Below are 27,237 nucleotides of genomic sequence, written 5' to 3' on the forward strand. Positions count from 1 at the left end.
TTCGTTTTTCCTAATAGTTTAATTAGACTTTAATGATTTATTGCTCATCTGCAAGGATTAATATTGCATTCATTAAAAATCATTCATATACAAAATAAACCTCTCCCTCCCAGCCCGACGCTGCCACCGCCATCCCCGGGCTCCCCCCCACCCCGCAACATGGCTTATACAGAGATGGAGCCCTTACGCCGAGGTTCGACCCTAACGTGGATGGGAAAGTGGGGGACCGTGACCCCCAAGTGCAGGGGTCCCGGCCTGAGTCCCCTCATGGGGAAGGGGGCACGCTCTCGCTGCCTCCCCGCAGACGCCCATCCCGGCTCACTGAGCCGGGCGTGAGTCCCCCGTGAAGTTTGAGGGATGGTGGAGGGGTCCCTGTGAGGCAGGTGATCCCCAAAATCTGTGGGGAGAGCGAGCGACCCAGCAACGGTCCAGGAGGAGACTGGGCAGCGTGAGAAAGAGGAATAGTCAAAGGACAAGGAGGCGGGGGGGGGGGGAAGAGGAGGGTGATCAAAGCCACGAGCATCCCTCCCATCTTCCTCCCGTCCCCAACAAAGGAGCTTTGCACCCCCCAGGGAAGCGGCGGCACCCCCAACCCTGCAAAGCCCCGGGGAGGGACCCAGCCAGGCGGCACTAAAAAGGCATCCCCAGTCCGCGGGACGGGGTGGCCGGAGGTGAAGGAGCAGCCCCGGTCATGGGTACCACAGCATCTCCATTATCCGTGTACCGGGAGATGCAGGCAGGGCAGGCAGCGGGGGTCCTCCTTCCCTCCATGCTCTGGCCTTGGCTGGGGAAAGAAAGAGGCAATTTGGGGAGGATAAAAAAGCCAAGAGAAACCTCACTGGGTTGCAAGGAGCTTCCCCCGTCCCCGGACAAGCTGCAAGAGATGGAAAAGAGAAACATGTCACCAGCGAGGATGGGGAAAGAGATGAACGAGGCGATGAGAGCGGCTGAAACGCACTGCGAGAGGGGCAGGGAAGAGCTGAGAAAGCCCAGCTCGAGGGCCAGGGCAGCGATGGGGAGCCGAGGGCTTTGCGCAGGGGTCTGTGGCGCAGAGGGCCCAGGCTGGGGTACGGGGAAGGCTCATCTCTGCGTCCGTCTCAAAACAAAAAGTGAAACACCCCCCCCTAAAAAACACCCCAGACACCCTTAAAACCACCTCGCGCTTCTCGGTGGGAGATGGGGCCGCTCAGACGCGGCGAGCACCCAGGCTCGGCAGGCAGCGGCCTCCCCGACACTTCCCCCCCCTTTAAAACATCTCTTTAAGGATCAGAAAGGAAAAGAGGAAAAAACAAACAAAAACAAACAAACAATGGTTTTAACTCAATTAAGGTGCAGTTTGGCTAAAAACCTAGGAGAGATGAGGATAATGCTGGGTAAGCGACCCCCGTCCGAATTCAGATTAGCACCCTGAAACAGTGAACTCCCCCGTACCCGGCTGGCCACCAAACCTGGGCCAGCAGCCACCAAACCTGGGCCACCTCAGCGCAGTGACCTTGGTCAGGCTTGGGGACAAGTCACCTATTCGCGAGGTGGCCAGCAGGCGCCACTCTGCTCCCAAGCAGCGCTAGGAGCATTGATCTAGCAGCTAAAACTGGGCTCTTTAAGGCAATTTAGAAGTTGCAGATAATCCACACAAAGAAAGAAACGTAAGATAAGATAGAACAGCATCTCCGTATCTGCAGGGATCCCGGCCGAGACTAACGCGGGCTGGAAAGGTGAAAAAAAAAAACCAAAACAAAACAAAAAAAAAAACCCCACATCGCTGCAGGAATGAACTGCCCTTGGCACATCAGGAAAGGGAAACCCTCTCCAAGAGCCAGGGCTGGGAGCCACCAGCGGCTTCAGCCACATGAAAGCAAGAAGCGAATCCCAGGTTGTCTGCCAAGATCAGACAGAGATGTGATCACGTAAAAGGGTGAAACTGAGGGGGGGAAAAAAAAAAGTGACCTTAAAATCACACTGATAAATGTAAAAACAGGTTTCTCTGTTGGTTTTTAAAAAAAAAAAGAAAAAGGTAAACCAAAATAAAATGATCTTTAAAAATAATCTCTCTAATGTTGCCTTGTGTGGTCTGGTCCTTCATGGGTATGGTCCGTCAGTATCTAGAAGAGAAGGGAGGGGACAGTGAGGCCGTGGACGCTTGGGGGACACAGCTCCTGGGAGCTGACGCTGTCCCAGTGCAAAGAGATGCCCCCAACAGCACCCGCTGGGTGGGGAGACGGCGGCTCCCTGCCCCGGCCGGCACTGACCTGTAGTAATTGGGTTTGAAAGGCCCGTTTTTGTTGAGTCCCAGGTATTTCGCCTGATCGTCCGTCAGTTCTGTCAGGTGGGCGTCGAACGAAGGCAGATGCAAGCTGGCAACGTACTCGTCTGGGAAGGGGGAGAGGAAAGAGGGGATCAGGGGGCGCATGTCCCCCATTACACTGCCGGGGAGATGATGTATGGACTCATCATACGGCACGAAAAGGGCCAGGGCACCACGCTGGGTCTGGCTAGGCAGTCCTTGCCATCTAGCGCCATGGATTCACCATCACGTAAGCCTACGGCAGAGCCGAGCCCAAGCCCTGGTGCTGAGCAGGGCTGGATGTGCACCAAAAGGCACGTGGGTTGCACGAAAAGCCTCGGAGCAAGAAGTCTGCAGGATAAGGAACGCCTGCCACGCTGCAGAACATTAAGGAAAATAAATCTAACAGCCTGCCAGCGTTTGAAGGTTGCTGCCTCTGATGGCTCCCCTGAACTCATCCTCTCCCCGAAAGTCTTGTCCAGCCCAGGTTTGAGTTTCTCCTTACATCCAAAAACTGCTGGCCCACAGCAGCCCAGGGGATGTCAGCCTGGGTTCCCTTCACTCACCCATCTTCTTCGGCAGCAGGTACACGTCCTGTTTGTAACGGCCCTCGGGAGCGTTGTAGAGCTCAATCAGAGCCAGAGCCTGCAGAGATCACAGGGGACAGCCCGGGGACAGTCAGGGACGGCCGCCAAGCTGGGCAGCGCTGAACACCCGCAACGGCACAAAGCTCTCGGCGGCAGAGATAAGGCTTTGGGGGTCTGAGGGAGGGGGCAACCATTTCCAAAATGCCTTGAAGGAAAAGCTTCCACCTAAGGGTACCTCCCTCTCTGGGTCTCCATAATCCCACCGCCACTGGGGGAGGACCAGAGAGATCGGAACTGAGATGCCACCCAGCCTGTTTGCAGTATCCGGGCTTAACGTCCCGGGGAAAACCAGAACACGAGGATGGAGGAGAGGGGAGCAGCTCTAACTCTCTTAAACCATACGGCTGCCGTGTCACACGGAAATGAAGGGATTGCTCGTTTCAAGCTGTCAGCATCGCTCCAAAAACCACGGCCACTTCTTCAGCAGAAATAAAACTGCATCTCCCCCGAGTGCCAGTTCACACAGCTGAGAGCCAGGTCCAAAACACAGCCCCGGTCCCCGTCGGTTTGGACCGACAAGTGTGAGGCTAAGGAAATTCCCCACCGTTAACGTGGCTGTCCTCCCCCACCATCGCAGTCCCCTCCGTGTTTCCAGCCCAGCGGGTTCCTTCCATTGCTCACCGACCGAGGGCCGCGCCGGCCTCGGCTGCTCGCACAGCCAGCACCGACTGCAGATCTCCGAGCGGAGCCAAATTTAATCATCGTTTTCTTTGGAAAGGCGGAGCCACGACAAACAGTGCCACACACAAGCCGTGTCTGCCCAGCTGAGCCGGCACTGATGCTGGGGAGCATTTTAACCACTGACCTCCAGATCCCCAAAACCCACCCCGGGGGGGGGGGGGGGTGTTGTGTGTGTGCTGTAGAAATTAAAGAGTCCAAAGACAAAACAAAGCCTTGCTTTGAGGTAAGCTTAAACCTATGCTAGGGGAGCTCTCCAGTGGCTTACAGCACAGCAGGAGCTCTGCCATGAAGCCTGGCTCATTTAAAAGCTCTCTCCCAGCTGTAACCGAAACCGTAAGTTCACGCCGTCATTAACTGCATCCCAGCCAAGAGGTGGTGGCTACGGTATCTCTGGCACCGGCGCCATCCCAAGGACCCATCCAACTGCGTGTTCCCAGCTTCTTCCAAACCGTCCCCGCCCCGAGGCTCGTGCAAGGCCCCAGAGCATCCCCCACCCCTCGCGCCCCGGCCCTGCAGCGTACAGACCTGAGTGGTGGCTGTGATGGAGAGAACGAAGGTGGGAACCGTGGAGCAGCTCAGGTTGAGAAGACGGCCCTAGGAGACAGCAGGAGGAGTCTGCAGAGAGCTGAACTTGCCCCCAAAGTCAAACCGAACCGAGTCTCGAGATAGGATTCACCTCTACCCCCTCCCTGGGGTGGGGGCAACCACAGCACAGTGATTCAAGAGCCATCTATGTGACCAGAGCATTCAAACTCTGCCTCAGTTTCCACCCTAACCCTTAGCTTTAAGGCAGGGAAATTTTGTGGTCCCTAGAAAGAGCCAGGCCCTCCTACTGCCAGCAGAGCTCAAGTGGGAAGAGGAGACACTCGGCCGGTTTGCTGCATGGGAAACCCTGCCAAAGCCAGAAGCAGACGGTATTTGGCTGATAGGGATGGCTCCCAGCTCAAAAGAACGGAGCCAGATGGCACCTCTGCGGCTGCATGTGGTACACGATACCTCCCCTGCCTCAAGGAAGAAAAAAAAAAATAAAATAAAATAATCAAGAAACCCTTTCCTGAGCTCTGAACCTCCTCCTAGCACCTTTCCACCTGGTTAAATCTCTGTTACAAAAACTCTGGCACGCAGTGATTTCCCGACAGAGGCCCAAAGCAACGTCGCGGCACAGCTCTCAGCGCACCTCGGCCAGCAGCACCACCCGCTTCCCATCCGGCCAGATGACGTGGTCCACTTGGGAGCGGACCCGCTCCCAGGTCAGCTCCGGGGTCCGGAGGCTGGTCTGCAAGAGCAGGAGGAAGAGGCTGGAGTCATCGCGGGAGGATTTAGGGGCGGACGCAGCCGTCGAGGCCGCAGGCTGACTCACCACATCGATCTCGGTGTTGGAGTGGCCCATGTTGCACACGATGCAGCTGTTCTTCATCCGATCCAGGTGTTCTCTGGTCACGACGTTCTTGTTTCCTGCAGGCAGAGAGGGCACAGATGAACCCAAGGCAGTGGAAATATAAACCTTCTGATTTCTCCTTCCCTGCACTTGAGGCAGAGAAGCTCAGCTTGGGGCAACATCAGATGAACTTCCACCAGGAAGAGAGCCCTTCTGGCTGTGACAACAGAGAAACACACGGGAAGAGTGCTGATCTTTGCTCCCACGAATTAACCAGGCTCTAGGAGACCCCAAAATACCTCTGGGGACACATGGCTGTGATGTCCCTCCTCCCAGGGGCTGAGGAGGACTGTGGCCAAATAGCAGACGGAGGGGAGTAGGAGGAAAAGCTCTTGCCAAAGCGCAGCTATGGCTCTTGTAAAATTAGCAGCAAAGTGTCCTCCATCCCCAGACACCCGCTTGGGAACGACTGCTCCTTCTCAGCCTGCTCCAAGGCTCACCCACGACCTTCTCCCTCCCTACCTGTGCAGGTGATGACGACATCCACCTGACGGATTACTTCACTCAGCTTCACCACCCGAAATCCGTCCATGCTGGCAAAAAAGGGGGAGAGGGACCACGATGAGGAGGAGAAGCCTGTTCCCTCTCTGCCCCAGGCCAGGAGGGATCTCAGCGTTGTATCGCTGCTGCAGCAGCTCCAAATTGCTCACGCAGCAGCCAGGCTATCCTTCCACACCCCCAGGGACGCCAGATGCAAGAGGAAGGGCTGTGCAAAGGATGCGGCGTCAAACCTGCTCTCGCAAACGTTGGAGGAGCCAGGGGACGCGTGGAGCATTCAGCCAGCCCTGCATGAACCCTCGAGCAGCCTTCCCAAGCCAGCTGGTGCAGGTGCCTACCGCCTGGTACCCCACAGCCCTTAAAGCTGCCTCAGCCCTTCCCCATCACAACCCAACGAGATAGTTATTCTCTGAGATGAGCCACAGATTCTCCTGTTTCTGGTTTCAGCCTCTGTCGGGGTTTAAAGGAGGCCAGAGAGCAGAGGAAAAGATGGTCACAGGCAGCATATAACATCTTACCAAGCTTGAAGAGCGCAGATGGGGTCGATCTCCGTGACGTAGACGATCGCTCCCAGGGCTTTCAGAGCGGCGCAGCATCCCTTGCCGACCTGCCGAGGCAAAGCGTCAGCGTGAAGCTGAACACGGGACGCGCCGAGTGCTACAATCCCTTCCCTAAAACAGCCCGAGCGCGTCCCAGGCTGGGAGATGCTTGTCCCAGCCATCTGCCCGATGCCAGGAGCAGCTCAGTGATGTACCTGGCAAGTGGCACTTCTGCCACAAGCCCAGCTCCCCCTCCAAGGCCACCAGCCCTCCAGCATGACCACCAGCTGGCAGGAGCTTTCCAAAACCAACATGCTCGCAGCCTGCGCAGCCCCCAGCATCACAGGAGCCCTTCTGAACTCTCCTCCAAGAGGAGATTAAAGCCAGTCTGGATGAGCACGCACTTGCCCCACTTGCCTTTAAGCCAAAGGGTTTCTTTGGCATTCAGAGCTGTCCTGCACTGTTTGGGGGACAGATCCTCCATCCCACGCTCCGGGCAGCAGCATGGGGAAGAGCAGAGCTCCTGGAACAGCATCTCTGACTCTATCCCTCTCCTCACTACAAAATTAAACTGAAGTTCGGCTCTCCACGCCACTTACCCACACTAACACCTGGCTAATCTGCACGTACCCATGCTCAGATCCGTTTTCTGACCAGCAAGATGCTGCCGGGTAAGAAACATCTCCAGAGACACCCTCACTTATCACCCAGCTCCAACCTCAGGTCTACTGAAAACAGCCAGGCAGGGCAAACTGGGACTCCAACCCACATCCAAAGGGGAAAACAGTGAGGGTGGAAGGACTCCTTTCTTTTGAAGAAGTCCAGGAAAACTCAGGACAGACCCTGGAGACTACAACTCCCAGCACAATTCATGACTGGAGAATCAGACGCCACCCTGGAGCGCCTGGGTGAGAGCCAGCGCAGCCTCTTGGTCGAGCGGAGCTGGGCTCCACTGGTGTCTAAATAAATTAGTAAGAGCGTTCCTGCCGGGAAGAGCATTTGCAGCTACTGCCAGGCCCTTCGCAGCGCAGGAAGATAAACACCCACGCAGACAATGCACAGATGGAGGGAAGGTGTCAGCTCCCGGCTCCATGCTCTTCCAGGGCAGAATCATTTACAAGTTCGTGATACGATTCCCCTCTGCCAGAACATTATCCACCAGCGAGATGCAGCCTGCCCCTCCGCCTCCTCTGTCACAGGCTCAGCGACAGCCAGGCTGGATGCTGAACTCGGTCCAGGGACAGCAGATGGGAGCACCCATGGGTAGTTATAATTCAGGCCAGCGTTCCCAGCAACTGTCGTATTTGCAGCCCAGCTAATCTGCAGGCAAACTGGGAAATCTGATGCTTGCTCTCCAGCCTCCCAGCAGGTTCTAGCAAGATTTCCCTGGTAATCGCTCACCAGGTTTGATCTACTCCTGTATCAAGGGCACGTGGTCTGTGCACAGGGAAGAAGAATGCTGAGCTCAGGAGAAGGATGGCTCGGGGGGAGGCTGACTCACAGCTCCACCGACTGCCGCTTACGAAACTCACCTCCCCGTAACCACAAACCACCACTTGCTTCCCTCCAAACATCACATCCGTGGTCCTCTTCAGGCTGGGGGACAGAGAGAGACCTGTGTTGGGATTAGTCAAGCGCACACCGCTGATGGCACAGGGCAGCGCTCCGCTGCGAGAGCCCCCAAAACCAGGTCCTGCAAGCACACAGCAAGGGCAAAGCAGCAGATCTCTGCTCAAGGGGAGCCGGAGCCAAATCCACCCGTGTGAGAGTGACGGTGCAGATGGGGAGAAGGGTTGGACTCACCCATCCAGGATGGATTCCCGGCAGCAATATAGGTTATCAAATTTCTGTTTGGTGACAGAGTCGTTCACGTTCATGGCTGGCACACACAGCTTCCCGGCCTTGGAGAGCTGGTACAGCCTGGAAGAGGACAGAGGCAGGTCAGAGCAGAGAGCAGCAACCCAATAGGAGATCTCCAGATCAGCCTTCCCAAACCTCCTACCTGTGCACACCAGTCACGCTCTCCTCCACAATCCCTCGGATCTTCTTGAATACGTTGGGGTATTTCTTATAAACCCAATGGGTCAGGTCCCCACCGTCGTCCAGGATCTAGAGAACAGGCAAGGAAGAACATGGAGCAGTCAGGCCTTCCACTGGGAAAAGCACTCGCTGGGGACAGGACGGGGAAAAAGAGATGGAGAGCATCTTCAGGCGCTGACGGAGGGCTGTTTGGGCAGAGGCCTGGGGGCCAGGACTCCTGGGTTCACCTAGTTGCCAGCAACTCGGGGTCTCCTCCAAAACATCGAGGATTTCTTACCCCCCGCGTGGAGCTGATGGATCCTAACAGGGTTTTCTGCCCCTGCTATTGCTCTGCAGCCTGGAAACATGACCACAGGCAGCACTAACTAAACAGGCTGAGGTCAGAAGGACACCACAATATTCATGCCCTGAAAGCAAACAGTCAAGAGGAAAGGCTGTGGGAGCTGTCACGGCCCATTGACCCACGCTACCGCACCATTAGTGATCACGGACCATGCATCGAGGCAGTGAGAGGTGTCATCTGCTTTCAGCAAGGGAAAGGTCCCCTGCAGAGGCCGCTCTCTCTTTGGGAGAGGGTGGATGGGATCTGTCTGAGGAGCAGTTGGGGCAGCTCCCGTAGGGCTGACCCTGGGGGGAAAGAGGTCCCGTGGTTTCTCGACTCGTTGGCAGCTCCGGCAGGAGATGCTCCCGTGCCATTGGGCTGTACCAACTCAGGACACCGTCTCTGCAGCTCTCAATGCCCACGGTGGCCCCCAACCCAGCGCCGGCTGCCGTTCTCCAGGACCCCCACTTTGATGGGGGCTCAGAGGCCTTTGCAATGCCAGCAGATGCCCAGGCAGCCCCAGCAGGCTCCCAGGAACAGCCCCAGGGAGCATAGGGTGAGGAGCACCTAGTGACCACTCCACGGAGGAAGAGGAAGGGCTGGAAGAAGGCTCATTACCATGTTGGCCTGCCAGCCATCTACGTTAACGCAGCGGTCAATGCACCACCAGAAGTCATCCTCTGACTCCCCCTTCCAGGCAAACACGGCAACACCTAGAAGAAGAGGAGCATCCTTGGCATCTGCGGAGTTTGGCAGGACTCTCTCCTGCTTGGCCAACTCAGGAAAGCCACAGACAGGAGGGCCAAGGGGCCATGCAGAGATCAAACCGCAGCCCACAACAGGATCAGAACCTGTTTATCCCGCCCTTGGTCCAAACCATCCCTTAAACCGGCCAGCTGGGACAAGGCTACAGAGCCAGGAGGGGCTGGAAGGGCTCTGCGTCCCTAGGCTCAGCTGTACTCACCAGCTTCTGCCAAGGCAGCCGCCACTTCGTTCTGGGTGGAATAGATGTTACAGGCAGACCAGCGGCACTGCGCTCCCAGCGCGCACAGCGTCTCGATCAGCACCTGCGAGACAGCGGGGGTGAGCGGCAGGCCTGGGGGAGCGGTGATGGGCACAAGCACGCCAGCACGGCACAGGGCCCCAAGCACAGCCTTGTGCAACACGCAGCGAGGAACCGATCAGAGATCAGCTCCAGCAAACATCGCCCTGGGGAAATGCGGGTGGCAGAACCTCCAAGATGTTTCCAGAAAAGTGAAGGTGCCTCCTCCAATTGCCCAAGGCCGGGAAACTTGAGAGACTTTCTTCCCCGGGGAAAAAAATGGCCTCTCCTACCCAAGATGCCCCAAATAAGCAGCCACTCACCGCAGTCTGTGCTGTAATGTGGGTACAGCCCACGATTTTAGCTCCAGCCAAAGGCTTCTCCCCTTGAGCTCGTTTCCTGAGTGAAATCAGAGCAGACATGTCTGCAAAAGGAACAGAGGGATTTTAAAGACGGCTTAGTCCAGAGAGGTCCCTCTCTGCCAGATCTGCTCTCCTTTCTGGGGTCTCCCGGGCTACACCCAGCCCCACAGCTTTTGCTATAGTCGTTACACAGCCAGGGAGAAAACTCCTCATCGCTGGCCTGGCAGGTCTGTCCAAAATGGGACCAAAACACCAGTGTCATTTGTCACTTGACCACGTAATGAGAGAGGTCTGGGACAGGCACTGCCCAAAGAAGGCATCTGATACGCCCCAGCTAAGGGCAGTCACCAGCCCTGCAGCAGAATAGCATCAAGGAGAAGCACCTAAAGAAGATGAAAACAGTGCTGCCACATCTCAGAAGAGCTGCTCTAAATGTGCCTGGATTATCTTTCCCTTTTAAGGCTTTGGCAGCATGCGTGTAAAAGGAGCCCAAAAGCAAAGTTACCCAATCGCCCCCCTGGAAATGGTAACTCAGCTTCCCACAAGCCCCAGGGGAAGGGGTTGGGACTGTCAGTTTTCATGTCTCTGAAGGCGTTGCAAGATCCTTGCCCGTTGAGGTTTCTCATCCAAAGCCACCAGAACATTAAACCCTGCAAGAGCCCTGCTGTTGTTAGAAAATGGATGCCACACATCATTAACGTTTGCTGTCGCGTCTAGCTCTTCCCCACATAATCTGTTGATTCAAGGCGGCGAGAGGGGTGGGGGAGAGGGGGGGAAGACAGGGTATCTGAGGCTGTAGCATGAGTTGTGGCTCTTGCCATGGCTCAGCTCCTGGTCTCTGGAGAGCACGGCACCCAGCCGCAAGCCCCACCAACCCCGAGCTCCACTTCTACCTTGTTCAGCGATCTCGATCTCCCGGCGCCCAAACTCTGCCTGCTTGATGTTCTTCACACAGAAATTGCTGCTGCCTTTGGAGTTGGTTTGTTGTTTCTCTCGGGGGGACACCTCGTCATCAGAGCTGTCCGTGTAGGAGGCAGCTAAAGCCAGGAGAGGAATGCACGTTACCCCAGGTCTCAGGAGTCCGGGGATCTCCTGCGCTTCAGGTTTCTGCTCCGTTTCGCTTCCCAGCTTTCACGCGCGCACACGCTCATGGCTCAAACTACAAATCTCCTAAGGAAAACCAATGTCCAGAAGGAATTTTGCACTCTTGCTCCCTAAAACAACCCAGAACTAACTGGGTTATCAACTGGTAATCAATGCCTGAGCTTCGGGAACCCCCCCAGAATTATCCCCTCCACGTCTGAGTACAACACAGCAGCATGGAGCATCCTGACATGCAGTGTGAGCAGTGCGTTCACAGTGGCACTAGTGCCGGATTTGGGAGAGGACCAGGCACGGACAAGGAGCCCAGCACCTACCGGAGCTGTAGCTGTCAGTGGAAGACTGCGAGATGGAGCGGGACAAGGACCGACGGCCCGTCTTGGTTGGAAACTTGGTGAACTCCTGCATGTCATCTGCAAACTGGATTTGCTGAGAAGTGCAAAGGAAGAGAAGTGCAAAATCAGCAGGCGCTCCTTACGGCACAGCATCTTTCCAGGCTATACGGGCCCGTGGCTCCCTTCAGTCCACCTTGACTGCTGTAGTCGCAGAAACGAGCATCACCATATGCATCAAGGAACAGACCTGTGGCTACAGATGCCAAATATTGAACCCCCTCCTCTGCCCGATCATCTCTGTCACCAGAAGGTTACAGCAGATTTTACGCTTAATGCCTGCAGATAAAAAAAAAAAAAACCAAAAAGCACCCAGCGAGGCTTGAAACACCCCCTTTAGCCCATCTCCGGCTCCCTGAGGCTCCTCCAAGAAAGTCAGACTGCTTGTACAACACAAATGCCGTGCGGCCCTCCAGACAAGCCCTGTGCAGGCAGAGCGCCCCGCTCTAACCCCGACCGGTCCCAACTGATTTCTGCCCAAAAGCGCAGCAGCGTGAAAGCTGGGGTGGTCCCAGCAGAAACTCAGATCCCTGGTGCTTCCAGGCTCTTCCCCAGGAACAGAGCATCCCGCAGGTTAAAAACACAGCACATCCTTCCAAAATCAATACTAAAAGCAGGGGGAAAAACACTCATCAAGAGAGAACATTTCAACGAGAAGTAGTTGACATTGCATTGCCTTTCAGTCTCCTCTGCATTACAGATGTTTCCATTGTAAGAGAAGCCCTAAAACAGCCACCCCTCCTTCCTCTCTCGGCCAGAGGCAACTCAAGGCTCTGGCACCTACCACCGGCTCATCAAATTCAAGTGCATTGGGCTGAAAGGAGGGGAAAAATAGCCCCAAACTGCCCAGCTGCTGCACTCATCCCGTGTGACCAGCCAGCAAAAAACCTTATTGCTACTTCTGCAAGAGAAAGACAACGGAGATGAAAGGGAATTAGGAAAAGCGCCGGCAAATCCAGCCTGATGCCCCCTTCCCTGGCATGCTGCCATGCAGGAGACCCTGACAAAGAGCCCTGGCACGGCCTCTTCCCTCTGATCACGTCGCTGCAGGATTTAATTTTGCCACTTAACAGGGATGAGACATCATCGCAGGGAGTGGGATTAACAAAGCATCCCCACAGACCCAGGAGACCTTGAGAAGAGTCCTGAAGAAATCAAGTTGATGGAAAGAGACAGGCCACAGTGGCCTCAAGGAGGGGTCTTCCATGCCACAACGATCCCAAAAGCTTCCCAAAAGCTTTGATGTGGGAAAACAGCCTTCAAGGGGAGAAGAATGAAACTATTTAGTTGAGATGATCCATCCCAGGAAGGAGGAATCTGCACAGTCTGGGGTGTCTGCAGCACCAGTATGGCTATTTGGGCTGTAAAATGGAGCCACGGTTCCTGGAGAAACCCAGCTGATGGGCCAAAAGCAGCGTTGGTATTCTGCTCAGGAGGGGAAACAGGGACGCGAAACCCACTGCTCAGTCCAAGGGAGGACATGTGGGGTGATGTGGGGCGATGGAGGTGACGCCAGCATCCCCTCCGGGAACAGACTAGCACCAAATCAAGTCCATCATCACACACCCAGGCAGGCATCCCAGGCATTTTTGTGGGTGCTGCTGCTAAAAGGTTTTTAGCCAGCTCCTCTGTACTGGATACGTTACAGCCTGGTATCTGCTTCCCAGACCAGACTTGCCAGCAGACGCTGTGCAATTCTGATGCAAATCAAATTGCATGAATTTGCTTTAGCGGAAGGAATGGGAACGCTACATGGAGTTTTCAGGTTTGGTTTTGCAACTGTTTTAGGTCGTTTGGTGCAGAGGGAGGAACTGGAGGGCATCGTAACCTACAGCACTGCTGGGAGAGCTGGTACCAAGAGGTAAGAGGTGCAGAAGCACTTCTAGCAAGCAACCCCAGGCAGGTAACAGCAGCATCCATGGGGCCGGAGCTGGCAGGCACAGCGGTTTCCCAACCAAGGAATGATATTGCTGGAATTTGTTCAAGGTCTGTTGCTTGGATCAATCTTCCCTGGACAGCCTGAGAAAGGCTTGTGCCACCTCCATGCTGGTGTATTACTCATGAGCATTTCCAGGGCGGGGGGGGGAGATCAGCAATTTCAGAACAGCAAGATTTCCACCCCTTCACACCCACCTCTTCCTCTGGCAACTCATCAAACCAGAGGGTGTAAACATGCCCCATAAAACAGCTGCTGGCATTAAAACAGCTTAGAGTGTGAGCTGAGGAATTTTCTCCATCTCAGGGAAAGGTTTCCAGGGAAGAGGTGAACCCAGGAGAGAAAAAACAGATAACCCAGGCTTTGCTGCTCCAGCCCAGGGCGCAGGTGGGTGTCTGTCCTTGCTTACAGCATCCAGGACATGGGAACCCCGGGCCAGGGCACTTCCCTGCAGTGAAACGTGTTGCCTGGATGGTCTCATGGAGCAAAGCTCGTTTCGGATGCGATAGGAAGGAGAGGGTGGGGACGGAGGGCTGCTGCGCTCCTCAGCTCCGCGCCATCCCCACACCACCAAGACAACCGAGATCTACCGGACACCATCGTCCCCTCCAGGGTACCAGCCGTGGGTGTTGAGCCAGCTCCAAGGCACGGTCCCACTTTTTAGGAGAAACAGCAGTTCTAGAAATGGGGGGTTTGAATTCAAGGGGGGGGGTGGAAATCACCACTAAAGAAACCAAGTGCTGAATTAACCACAGTAATCCCCACCGTGGCTTTACCAGAGCTCATCTGAACTCCGCAGCTTAGCAAAATCTGCCCTGTCTAAAATTATCATCAAACATTGCAAACAGCTTCCGAATCGAATGAACCGTTTGCACATCAAACCCCCTCCAAGCCCGGCAAATTAACACCGCGTCCGGCAACCAGCCGAGAGGAAGATGAGGGAGGACGGCAGGCGCCACGGTCAGGCAAAGCAACCGAGCCGACTGGCAACATGCGTAACCGTCGGCCGCGTTATCTCCCACGTGCTGGGCTCTCTAGCTGCATTAAGGCGACGGAGAAAATCTCGTAATCCCTCAGCTTGTCATGGGAAATTGAATGAACGGCATCCCCGGCTGGGGGCTGTGGATGAGTCGGCTGTGTCTGACCGAAGCCGGGCTGGCTGCGGTGACAGGGGACCGGGATCAGGACCGGCCGGCCGCGGAGAGGATGATCGTGAATCACAACCCAAATTTCATCCTGCTTTTCCAACCGGGTGGAGCACAAGGGTTTAAGAGCAAGGAAAATATTTTTTCATCCCAGCAATTCATGACCAAGGAGGCAAAACAACACAGCACCGATTTCTCCTCAAAGAAACAGAGCCGGGGTGTTTTCTAGCATCGCTACCCTCTTACAGGAGGAGACAGGGCCGGGGTCCTGATGGAGCCCTGTGCCAAATGAGTAGCTCCTTGCTTGGTACAGCAGGGGTTTTTTTGGGAGATGCCCTGTAGGAAAACACCAGGAACTGACATCTCCTGCCAAGTTTTTGTGAAGCAACGCTGAACGCTGCTTGCTCCTGGTCACACCTGCCAAGCCAGAAGTACATTTTCTCCCCTTGTGAAACCTGGCGCGACCGTGCCCATTCCCACTCAGATCCGACGCTTCTCAACAACGGCTGCTCGTTTTCAGCTCAAACCACCCCTCCAGGTGCTGGGTCCGGCCAGGCAGGAGGTGAGGGAGCATCGGCCTTGCTGATACAGCACCACATCCCAAAAAGGGTCAGAAGAGGTGCCCGGGTCCTCCCAAGGCAAACACCAGCCACCTTGTTTGGCTGCGCTGCCCGGTGCGTCCCAAAACCACCGTGAAGCTAAAAAAGCAGCTTCAACGAGCCTCTCCCTACGTTATAAGGTACCTGCCCATACGTGGGCACATTGGCCGAGCAGCCCCGAACCCAGCAGCACACATGCCCCCAGCACATACAGCCTCGTTTGTTTAATTATTACAACATAGGAAGGGCAAACAGATTCCAGATCTGGACTGCTACCATCTAAAAGAACCAGCAGCTCGTGACTGCTGGGTGTGCAATCCTCGATGGTTTATCCCGCATTTTTCTCCCAGCAGTCAGGCTAGAGAGCAGCTTTTTGAGCTTACCAAGTAAGAGAAGTTCCCCCCCTACCTCTGAGCTGCAGAGGACTTTGTAAATCCAGCCGGATTTACCTTGGGCACAGATGAGCCACGCACGTCCCTCTCGCACAAGACGACCCCACTTTTAATTTTAAAACTCTTTCCATTCCCAGAACGGCTCCAGAGAGGATGCTCGAGCTCCTTTGCCGTGCTACGCATCCCTGATCGCATCCCGTGCAGCCTCGGGGGACAGCAGCAGAGCAGGTTGCAGAAGGAGGAGGAAGAGGATTTGGAAAGCATCCACCAACTCACAGCCATCCCCGGGGCCACGCGCTGGCCCGGTTCACCGAGAGGCAGGCTCCACAGGGGAAAGGACACGTGCCAGGGAACGGCTCCAGGCTCCCATCTTACCACCACCAGCTTTGCCTTAGCAACCTTTTTTTTTTTATTATTATTATTATTATTATTTTTCATGAGGGACAACGTGAGTGATGGCACATCCACAGTGGCGTAAAAAGAAGTGCCCTTACAGCCACTTCTGTCCTAGAGTAACTGGGGGGGGGGGGGTGCGGTTAAAAAGCAGGCTCTGCACATCACCCAAGATAAGAAGGAAGCAGCGAACCACCTAAAACCCTCCAGCCTCCTAAGTTTCCTCCACCACGTCCGTGGACGTGACGACACAGCGCAGTCACCCAGGGAGAAACAGCAAAATCAGAGCAGAGCACGTTCTCGCGGCAACACAACCGCCTGGAAAGCAAGAAAGTCTCTGTAACCCACTTCTGCCCTCCCAGGAGAAAGCCTGAAAGGATCCAGGGTCCTGGGACCTTTCCTTTGACAGCAGAAAGCCCGCGGCAGAGATCAGGACTATTCAGGGCAGCCAATTTCCCTTATTTAGTCTCCTCTCCCCAACAAAAACTCTCTGGCAGAGGCTGGGAGGGCACTGTTGGTTGCCCACGCTGCTAAGGCAGCCCTGACGTGACCTGTCTTTTAAGTTCATCATTTCTTTGTCATTCCTGGAAATTCAGCCAGTCTAGAAATGCTTTACAGCTCAAATCGGTACTTATCCTCTTCACCAGCCCCACTTGCACATGAGACGTGATCATCAGCTTGTACCAGGGCTGAGTTTTGCAGACCTGGAAGACAGGCACCTTCAAACACCCAGGCTTCAGACATCGAGGATTCGTTATCTGCAGAAAGACCCTTTCCCCAGCACTGTTTCCCCCTGGGAAGCGGCGACCGGTTTCTCACCAGGAGCCGGGTCCTGCCACACTGATGAGTTCAGGCGTTTCTAAAGCACAAGTTGTTTTAATCCACTTATTTGCAGAAGCGAGTCGTCACGTTCAGTCAACGCAGCAGCAAGGGAGGGAAGAGGCACCCCAGGGGCTGAGGTCTCTTCAGCCGCGCATCAGCGGAAGAAAAAAGTAAAATAAAATAACCAGCATGAGGCTTTGCTTCTATTCTAGGTCAAAAAGAAGAGCCGAGCAGCAGATTTGCTTGTGCCACCTCCCCAGAGAGGGGACAGCACTCTTCCGGGCTCTGCTCCTGCGGCCACTCGGGTTCCAGAGGGGACCCCACACTTCCCGACCAGGAGAAAAGAGCCCTCCCCAAAGCCACCCACAGCCTCCTGCCACCTTTGTCCCCCTTGGGACGAGGGGCCGAAGCCGCCCCAAGCCCGCTCGCCGCAGGTTCCCAGTGTCTCTCCCCCGCGCTGGCCCCGGGGCTGGCAGCAGTCCCACCACGGCCGGGGGAACCGGTGAGCGTGGCCGTGCCAGGGCGCTTGGTTTGTTTAGAGGACTTGGCTGCCGCTGTCCTCAGACCCCCTCTGCCCTGCTTCCAGTCTGGGAGAGCCAAGCCCCTGTTCCCACAGGACAGCGTCTAGACACAGGGCAGGGAAGCCGCTGCATCCCCCAGCCCTCCGGCACGCAGGGGGACACAGCTTCCACTCTACGACCCAACAGGACACATGTATTTCTGGGGTGGAAATCAGCAAGGCAGACGTGGGTGTTTTTAAGATTTCTCTCCCGTGAGGTTACCCAGCCCCAGGGGGCTATTTCTGGACCACAGCATCCCATAAGGATTGAAGGAAAGGAAAAATCAGGCACTCGGAGCAGGGGGATGGGGGCATCGGGATCAGTAAGGCTCCCACCTTGACCACTCACCATCCTCACCCCCAAACCACCAGCAAGGGGAGGTTTTTGAGGTGGATTTGGCTACGTGGTTCATAAACCACCCCATTTTATCACCTCCAAGCTCTGGCCAAGCGAGCCAGCACACACCTAGATGACAAGCAGCTGCACGAATTCACACGAGGCTGCAGCCAAGCTCACGGGACAACCAGATTTCCAATTCAAACCAGCTCAGCAGCAAAAGATACCCCAGCCAGAGCACGAGGCCGGGCGTAGGCGGGGGGGGTTGCATTGGCAATGCCCATGGCTTCAGCCCCACCATGCTGCAGGGATGCTGGAGGAGCAGGTCAGCAGCCAGGCGCTCAGCAGGCGTCTTCTGATCCTCTACACCCACTGGCAGAGCACCAAGGGCCCTGGGGAGAGCTAGAAGTGGCACAGCCCCAGCTAGAGAAGTTATATGGAGGAACAGGACCTGCTTCTGCTCCAGGTGTGGCCTTTGCAACAGGAGGACTTTCTCCTGATGGTTCCCCCAACCCAAACCTTTGGAGGAAACCTCAAAGCGCTTCGGTCAGACACCACAGCTGGGAAAAGCTGCCCGAGGGTGCTGCTCTGCCTTGTGGATTGAAGCACGGTCAGTGCTGAATTCAGTGCCACTTGGATCTGTACCTCTAGCTCCCAGAGGGTTCACAGGGCAGGTTTTTCCTCCCTGGAGAGGCAGAGACCTGTCTGGCACTCTCCCCGCCAACTCCCCGAGCAGGAACCGCTGCCAGATCTCTGCCTGGAAACCTTTACACCGTTCCCAACAAGGAAATAAAGGGCACCGAGGTCCTGGCAAAGTAAAACAGCCAAGCCCTGATACCAGCCTCCATCCTTCGCTGGCAGAGAAGGGCTGGTTGGGTAAAGCACTGGGGGCGGGGGGGAAGCCCCAATGAGTTTCCGTGAGTACAAGAGGAGAATTAAGGACTTTCACACGAATCCCAAAGCTTGGCAGAGAAGAAGAAACACCAGGAAAGAAATGAGCCCATTCCAAAGGTTAATAGGCTGGAAACCACCGCAAGATTTCAGTCATCATGGGAATCACTGTAAATGCTAGTTAAAGGAAAAATAAACAGAAGGCAGGATTAAATAAAATAAATGTGATTTTGAGTGCCCAGCTGTTAAATAGTAACTGGGAATAACTACTGCCTTATAAACACCTTGAGGTCAAAGGTGCACTGCCTCCAGCAAGAGCAGAGGGAAAGCTCCCCGCCAGCAGATAAGGCATCTAGTCCTTGGACTCCAGGAATCGAGGCAAAGGCTTGCTCCCGGCTTTAACGCAGAGGGATATCTCCCTCACAGCAGGAACAGCAAAAGTCCCTGGGATCCTTAAGGGCAGTGAATTCCCATCGCGTTTCACAGGTTAACCCTACGAACCCAGCACGGCTGCCCGGAGGGGCACACTTCGCTTCCCGCAGCGCAAAAAGCAATCGGCTTAAAGACATCCCAGACTTCTCACTTACGGATTCGTCTGCGGTGCCCACCCAGCCGTGCGCCTGTGGCACACCACGTGTTCGGGCAACAGGATAATTGGCATTAATTGGAGTTACCTTGCTGGGAGCGTTGCATGGACAGGACTGTGGGTTAAATCATTTGCAGTGACTTGTGGGGCAAACCGAGGACTCAAACGGGCCGGCTGGCTGCTTCGGAGCTGGAAGCCCATGGAAATGTGTTTGTGTGTCACAGCTGATAGGGAATCATCTTTAATTAGCATTGATTTTTAAATTAATTAGAAAACTCCTCTACAACCACAGCTGTACAAGACCAAGGGAACACTCAGACGCGCTGTCAGAGGGCTTGTTCAGCTCCACCACGTGGGCCTGAAGCGAGGGTTAGCCACAAAAAAAAAAAAAGATGAAATTGAAAACCCCAAACCTCTCCTCCGTAATGCTAAAGCAGCCCCTGTGTTTCGGGGAGGAAATCAGTCTACGTATCCCCATCACACCACATACCCCACCTGCCTCCTTTTCTCCCCCAGAACCGACTTGCAGAAGCACAGCATTTCAAGATCTCTTCTGGTCTCTCGAGAGACCAATACAGCAAACACCACCCAGGCAAGGCTCCAGCGACTCTCAGCTACACTTAAAAAAGACCCTCCATCCCTATGCCACGGCTCTAAGGGAAGATGCCAGGCAGGATCAGCATTGAAGCAGGAGCAGCCTGTTTACAATACATCCCAGAGAGTCAGGAAATACAGCTGTGCAATCGGAAAATTGGAAATACATCCTCCCCAGGTTTCCAGCCCTGGCTGATCCCCCACAAGCGCCTCACAGTGGCATTTCCCCAAGTGCATCACCTAGAGCTGCCCATTCCTCATTCACCAGCATACTCTATTTTCAGCCCTGGAAAAGTCTTTGCTTTTGATGCATCTGATTAGAGGCAAGGAAGGAGAGAAAGCCCAGGCTTCAGCTTAGGCTGTTTGCTGCTCAGGACTCGGAGGAATCATTACCAGGATGGACAAACATCACCCTCCCGGACACCAACTCCTCATGTCGGAGCAAAGCCGACCCCTTCCTGCAGACAGCGTTGATTCAGTTAAGCCCCTTTCTTTTAAATGCGGCAGGAGGGATAAGAAGTGACATCCTTGCAGGGATGGCAAGCTCAGAGAATATTTGAAGAAGGGGTCGGTTAATGTAGGGAGACACAGGCTGCGCTGCCTGCAAGAGGCTGACGGCTCCAAGGTCAACAGGGATCGGCCAGATGTTCTCGCTCCAAAACATGCCCAGGTTGGATGCAAGCCTCTCCCCACGGTGCAAGAATGTGCAATATTCGGAGCTCCCTGTGGGGAGGCGAAAGGAGAAGAGACTGAAAACAGCAGACACAGGTTGAACCTCACCCCAGGCCATCTGGAAGGAGGAAACCAAAACATGAATTTCGGCAAGGCAAAGCCCCGAGGAACCTCCTTTCCAGGCTGCCTACCTTCTCCCTCTCCCTGCAAAAGGCTAGAAGGAGCCTACGCCCACACCTTGTAGATAAACCAGGTTCCCACAACCCCCACCCAGATGACAACTCCTGAATTAAGGCGGCTCCTCCGCCAGGCACGAATGGGTCCTGCCAGCGAACTCCAGGTCTGTGGGAGGCAGCCAAGGGGAAGCTGTACCCACCTCCGAGGACCGCGGGAGCCTCACCCGAATTACAATGCAGCCTGTTTGACGAGCTGGAACATCATGTCCTCGGCCACCTAAGTTCTTTGGCTGTCACCAACCTGAAGTAAACAGATTCTGCAGCAGCAATAAGCTCGTTACCAAGGCCACCGTATTGATCCCGAAGTGTAATTAAAATTCACAGTTCGAGCAGCCCAATGTGACAGGGCAACCGGGGCAGCCTCCTAAAGGCATGAATAGCCCCAGCTTCTGCATCCTGCTTTCTCAGAGGCAGGGAGCCCACGGGGCAAGATCGGCTGCTCAAAAAACATCCGAAGCGGCAGCTTCCTCTTTGGACCATCAGCCAAGATGCCCTAGAGCGCCCGTTCCCCGTGCCGTGCCCTGCCGAGGGTTAACCACGCCGGGGAAGCGTGCCGAGGTGATGCTTAGCCCAAGGTTAGAGGGGTACGGTGCAGACCAGGTTCAAGGCATTGCTGAAGGTGGCCGAGTCCCCAGGGCTTTGATAAGGGGCTCCAGCGTACCCTGCTGAGATGGTAACAAGATGCTCCTCCTTGGTGGGACTCCCTGACCCTCCTACAGCAGCCCCCAGCCCCCACATTGATCCAACCCCCGGTCCCATTGAGAAAGAGCGGGGTCACGCTCTGCAGAAGTGTCAGCACAAGGTCCTTTGCACCCGCGGCTCCACGGGGCCAGCGGCAAGCCCTGGGACAGTCACCTCAAACGTCACCACCATCTGCTGAGTGAAGGTGAGTCAGAGTCCCCAGATAAGCAGCCCTGATCAAAGGGCTCAGCAGGAAACGCAACAAGCCCTCTGCAAACGCGAACGTCGCCTGCAGGAAACTCCTGATGATAAAAGACACAGCCAGGCACGAGCAAATCTCTTCAGCCGAGTGCTGCTCTGAGCAGGCGAGTCCCACACCTTCCCCTCCTCAAACACCTGGGATGAGGCACTCGCCAGCTCCTCCTCGGAGCAACACGGACAGGATCCTCACCTGCAAAGCCCTGCCTCAAGCCAGTTGGTTATCCAAAAGGATCAACTCCAACCTGGCCTTGAAGAGCTGGTTTCCAGAGCAAAAAAAATCCCAGCCTCGACCTCTAGCAGGGAGCACAGGAGCAGGCTCCAACGTTTGCGTGGGCTGGAAAGCACGGTTCAGGTCCCAAAGAAAGTATTGTGGTAGGCTGGTCCCTAGCAGAAGACAAATCTCGCATTTTGGGAAAGGCCTAAAGAAAAAAAAACAGCGCTTCTGCCGCCAGCAGACTTCCCACGCTCCAGACCTGGCTGCTCACGTGGGAAGGAGGCTCCAACCAAAACCAGCGCTGCTCAGATGGGTGGCCCCCGATGCCCACACCACCGAAAAATGACAAGAGATGCTTCTGAAGACTGGGGAGAAGGAATATCCAACTCCTCTCCCATCTCCAAAGGCCAGACATCAGAGTGGAAACCCAGCCTACCTCACGGGACCGCAGGACGAGGAGAACAGAGAAGCAAAAGCCACATGCCCTGGCACATAATTTTGAAGACGGCTTGTGTCCGTCAGACCCCAAAAATCTCCTTTCTTCCTGCTCTCCAGTTCAATAACTTAATTAAGCATCTTCTGGCCTTGCAGTAGTGCTGGGTCACAAGGACAAGCCTCTCCTCTGGACAGCAAAGAGACCCTCCAAAAAGCCAAAGTGATGAGAAGGACCCAAGAGCGACTTATAACAGAAATAATTACGATTCTGTCATTTAATACAGCGCCACCAGTGACCTGTCTGCTCCCAGCCCCCAGTAACTCATCTCTGTTCAAAACACCCTCGTGGTTTCCTCTCACCGTGGGTCAGGGTATGGCCAGCTCAGCCTGTGACCATCTAACCGCAGCAACGTGTTCACCGATTAGGGTTTTCCTGCACCCCGAGGAAGGCCAGACCCATCCCAGGTGGTCCATACAGAGTCGGATGAGCCCTTCAACTCATCCAGGCACCTCGTCACGAGGAGGAAAAACCGCAGAGAGAGGAGAGCAAGAAAGCAAAAGAACAGAGGATTTGGGCAAGGAAGCCAAGACGGTCGAGCGTACGGCGTCTGACTGAACAACCAGGAGAGGAGGTGGTGGCCACTGCCCGGGACAAGCACACAAAGGCAGAGGAGGATTTATGAGCAGCCAGTCTAAGGAATGAAATTAAAGAGAGGAAAAACGAGAGACTCCAGGAGCTCTGTCAGTACAAACAAGGACAGTCTCATCCCCCGGACAGACTGAAGGGGAAGATGGTTTATTAGCACCCAGCCTGGCAGAGCTGCAGGGACCTGAGATGACTCGGGACTGAGAAAAATGGGGCAGAAAATGCAGCTCTGGGAAGGGGCTGTGTGCAGGGCAGGGAAGCAGCGGACTGCAGCAAGGTCAGACACCGTTCAGGCAGCAGGAGAGCAGCTCTGCAGGCAACTGCAAAAAGCAGCAGCAGAAATGATGCTCTGGAGAAGGCATCCAGCCCTCCCCAGGGGACGGCAGCTCCCCACGGGCTCCGTCCCCCTCTCCCCAGCCTTCCCCTGCTCCCATCTCCAGCCACCCCCGTGCCAGCCAGCGCGCAGCTCTGGCTCGCTACCACTGCAAAGCTGCAGCGCTGTGCATTAGCATTCCCCGCCGCACAGCCTCAGCGGGATTCCTCCGGCGCCGGCATCCGCAGGGGCACAGCACCAACCCAAACACACCGGCCGCGGGCTTGCCGGCCTCTCGGGGCACGGAGGTGTCGTGTAGCTCACCTCCCCAAAAGCAAATTCAAGGCTTTAGCCCATTTCACACTCCAGGCATGCTGCGTGAGTAAGCAGATCTGTCTGCAGAGCGTCCGTCTGTCTGTCTGCCAGTACCCAGGTGTGAAGGAGCCCACTGGACGGCGATCCCCACGCGACAAGGACGCAACGGGGATCGGGTGAAGTGACAGACAGCGACAGCACTTGCCAAGCCCCCCTGCCTTGCCCCCCATCTCTAAGCACGGCGACGAGTCCTGCCCGCTCGAGGGCACCCACGGCTCGGCTTGCCCGGGAGTTTGAGGCTCCGCCGATCGGCTGACGTGGATTCGGAAAGCAACCGCTGTCAAGGGCGCCTACAGTCTCCAGGGAGGCGGAAAAGCAGATGCCCAGACGCAGTGGTGATGGCACACAGGGATCTAGAAGAGCACAACCTGCACCCTTGAGCTCTCCCTTCAGCCCCACACCCGTATTCACTTAACCTGGGCAAGACACGAGCCTGAGTGTTTCCAAACACCCCCCCCCCCAGCAACATCAAGGCACACACTGGAGAAAGTAGAAAGCTCGGCATCACTCACCTCTGCCTTTAAACCACTCCCCGCCAAAGAACCGCCTCACTCTGACCAAAGCTGGCGTTATTTTGCTGACAGCCCAACTTCCCATAAACTGCAGTGAAAAAGAAGCTTCAGCAGAGCCAGGCAACCCCAGCTCTTGGGGGAAAACCGCCCCATTTCTGCAGAAAGGCTACAGCTCCGTTCACCTCGACTGCGTCGACTCCTACTTAAATCCGGAGTTGATCATATTTAATCTCTTAATCTCTTACCGCCTGCTGTTTCACTTTTTCACCTTAAACAAGTCACTGACAAAAGAGGAAACAAAGACGTCAGCAATCCCCCAGGCCGGCTGCACAGCTCGGGCTCGCTCCGGGTGCCCCCGACACAGCCTGCCAACGGCAAGGAGGATGCCGACTTCTTCACAGCACCCGCGGGGCCGACGTGCCTCCGGCTACGTCCGAGATGCTCCCCCAGGTCCGAGCTGGGCACGGGACGCTGGCGGGCTCACGCCGGCTCTTCTGCCGGACACTGGCGCTTTCCCCGAGCACCAGCACAAGTTAAGGCTCCTCTTTGAAAAGCTATTCAGTGGCAGGTCACACGGAGGAGACGGAGCCTGCACTAAGCTTGGCCACATTCCCGCCCTCCCCATCTCCAAACGCCTTATGCAAACTGCATCGGCAAAGTTCAAGGAGCCTAAAAACCCAGGGAAGGAGCCGCTTCAGCAGCACGCCACGATTTCCCCTACCTCAATGCTGGTAAATCACCTCTCTCAACCATCTTCTTTGCTGGCCTCTGACCACGCTGAGAGCTCCGGGGGCAGCGAGCACGAAAGTCGCTTCGACTTGCGTTGAAACAGAAAAGCATTTTAATGGTTTAATTGCGATCCTGCTTCGAAGGCATCTGAGCTGGGGGCACTCAACATCTTATCTCAGGAGGGCAATTCTCCCTTCCTCGTCCTTTTATCCTTCTGCCAACGCCTCCGCTATTACCGAGTGCTATTCGCAGTAACTAGCCAGGCAAGGAAAACAGTGGCCCGAAGCATTTTGTTCCTTGACCTCAGCCGCATCGCACGCTCCCCAAGATCTCGCTGGCTGCTGATATTATCAGCCTCAAATGTCGCTTGTCGCTCTGGGCACCTTTAATATCATCATCCAGCCAGGAAAGGCTGCAGCAGCCGCCGAGTCTGACTGTGGCTCCTCGTGCTGTGCAACAAGCAGCAAATTCAAGGTGATACAACATCCCATACCCCGAGACACAAGCCAACTTTGCCTCTGAGGATGCTGGATCAGTTCCCCCCCTGCACATACATCGCATTTCTTTTTACAACGCGTATTTTGGCCCCATAGGATACTTCGGGATTAGTAGTTTGCTCTCCCCTCTCAGATCAGCCGGCTGCAGCCTCGCACTGTTAGCTCCCCAGCTTGGAGAAAGACGATGGTAATGAAAAGGTAAAAACAGTGCCCAAGTTTGAGCTGCGCTGAGCCACCGCTAGAAGAGGCAGATCCCAGCTCCGCATTCCCCTGCTCCTTCCTCCAGGCTATGTCCACAGCCCGGATAAACAGGGCCAGGGCGCAGGGAGAGCCTCCAGATCCCTGCTCCCCAGCAGCAACCATGAGCTTGGGCGAGGAGAGATGCCTCAAACACAGCCGCCTGACGGCAGCCCCTCAACAAGGGTCGGACGCTCCCCTAATCCCACCGCTGGCCAGAGCAGGCAAGAGAGACGTTCCCCCGGAGAAGGAGGACATTCGCATTCACTGCGACTGCTTTGCCTTTACTTCCAGCGCGGAGGCAGGCGGCTGCAGCCCCGGGGGGAACACGATGTTCAGCACAGCAGGGACCTCCGGCCGCAGCTGCGCAGATCCGTGCAGGGCTCAGAGCACAAATCCGCCTCGCTGGCAGGACCGGGACTTCAGCGGCACATTACCGAGCCCGGCAGGTCCGCACCAAGCCAGGAGCACAGGTCTCTGCACGCTCGCTCATCTAAAAGCCGGTTACCCGAGTTAGCGGAGGTCTTGCACCCTGCCACGGCGGCACAGCCAGTGCTCGCCCACCCGCAGCACCATCCGTACCCCCCATAAGGGTTACACAAGCACCGCGGGCAGCGGCACCGGGAGATCTCAGGAGCTCCTGCGAGAAGGCCTTCAAGGATGAAAGGGTAAAGAGGTGACTCAGGAGAACTCGGCGCTGGGGGCTGCTCTGGCAGCCTCTTCCCCAAGCCCAGACGTGCTCCCACCCACACCACCAACAGACCCCCTGCCCCAAAAAAGAGTTCAACACTCCGAATTTCCTCCTGCCGCCCTTCAGAGTGACCTACAGCAAGATCTCCAGGTCACTGCTGCCAGCTCGTCCTATTTAACAGGTCCCCCCCCCTCTGTCCCCACCGCAGAGCGCTGTCACCTCCACGCACGCAGCACCCACCATCGTCCCGACACACAGGGTCCCCAGACCTGCTCCCCCGACCTCAGCTGCCTGTCCCCTTTGCCTGGGGTCACCCTGTCCCCCAGGTACCCCTATACCACAGCCAAGCCCCCAGCTTTGCTCCCCAGCTTCCTCCCCCCCCCCCAGAGCTGGACCAGGCCTGGCCCCAGCCCCCCTGAACAGAGCCACGTCTCCCCCCTGCCGGTACCAGCCCCCCCTCAGCACCCCCTCATCCCCAGCCGGGCCAGGGCTGTACCCCAGTACAGACCTCTCTCTCCCCAGTACCCAGTTCCCCCCCCATTCCACCCCAAACCGGGCCAGCATCCCCCATCGGGCACCTCCGCCCCCGACGCTTGGTACCAGCCGCCCCCAGACCGGGCCAGCCCCCCCTCGCCGGTACCAGTCCCCTTCGAGCCCGGTACCGATTTCCCTCTCCTCCACTGAATGGGGACAGCCCCCCCCCCCCCCCCCCGTTCCCAGTCACGCCCCAAACTGGACCAGTTCCCGCTTTCCCAGCCCCCAACCCGTGGGGCTGCTCTCCCCAGAGCCGGGCCAGCGACATTCCCCCCCCCCCCAAACCGGGGGCTGCTCCCCCCGAACCGGGCCGGCCCCGCCAGTACCGGTACCTTCTTGGGGGCCTTGGTGACGGTGGCCATGAAGGAGTACGTCTCGGCGTCCTCCACCTCTTTGGCCTGCTTCACCTCCTCGCCGCCGGCGGGCTCCGGCACCGACATCCTGAGGAGGAGGAGGAGGAGGAGGAGGCGGCGGTGGGGCGGGCCGCGGCCGCCCGCGGTACCGGGCGGGGCGGGGCACGGCGGACAGGCGAGAACGCTCCGGTTCGGCTCGGCTTAGGCCGGTTCGGCTCGACTGGGCCCGGCCGGTCCCGCGGCGGAGGCTC

General features: G+C 56.2%; 1 protein-coding gene across 5 annotated transcripts; it reads right to left on the reverse strand.

The window, feature by feature from the left end:
• Positions 1-27,237, reverse strand: AHCYL1 (adenosylhomocysteinase like 1). 5 transcript variants are annotated; one of them, XM_076357736.1, is made up of 17 exons: positions 26,966-27,237; positions 11,272-11,383; positions 10,747-10,890; positions 9,815-9,915; positions 9,414-9,516; positions 9,068-9,162; positions 8,090-8,196; positions 7,891-8,007; positions 7,620-7,683; positions 6,067-6,155; positions 5,513-5,583; positions 4,973-5,067; positions 4,790-4,888; positions 4,138-4,206; positions 2,851-2,929; positions 2,250-2,370; positions 1-2,102 (listed from the first exon to the last, which is right to left on the reverse strand). In XM_076357736.1, the coding sequence occupies exons 1-17, from the start codon at positions 27,071-27,073 to the stop codon at positions 2,096-2,098; spliced, it is 1,581 nt and encodes a 526-aa protein (XP_076213851.1). In that variant the 5' UTR covers positions 27,074-27,237; the 3' UTR covers positions 1-2,095. The 5 variants fall into 5 exon arrangements, with proteins under 5 accessions (XP_076213851.1, XP_076213852.1, XP_076213855.1 ...); XM_076357737.1 differs by lacking the exon at positions 26,966-27,237 and adding an exon at positions 24,191-24,280; XM_076357740.1 differs by lacking the exon at positions 26,966-27,237 and adding an exon at positions 24,214-24,261.

This window comes from Aptenodytes patagonicus, chromosome 22 (genome assembly GCF_965638725.1).
Source record: "Aptenodytes patagonicus chromosome 22, bAptPat1.pri.cur, whole genome shotgun sequence".
NCBI lineage: Eukaryota > Metazoa > Chordata > Aves > Sphenisciformes > Spheniscidae > Aptenodytes > Aptenodytes patagonicus.

Bases quoted from the DNA above. Each gene is read 5' to 3' on its own strand.
- AHCYL1 (XM_076357736.1), bottom strand. From the start codon at position 27,073: ATGTCGGTGCCGGAGCCCGCCGGCGGCGAGGAGGTGAAGCAGGCCAAA. The intron at 4,207-4,789 runs GTGCGCTGAGAG...GCTGTCTCCTAG, and splicing joins GGGTGGTGCTGCTGGCCGAG to GGCCGTCTTCTCAACCTGAG. The intron at 2,371-2,850 runs GTGAGTGAAGGG...CCCCCTTCCCAG, and splicing joins CCTGCTGCCGAAGAAGATGG to ACGAGTACGTTGCCAGCTTG.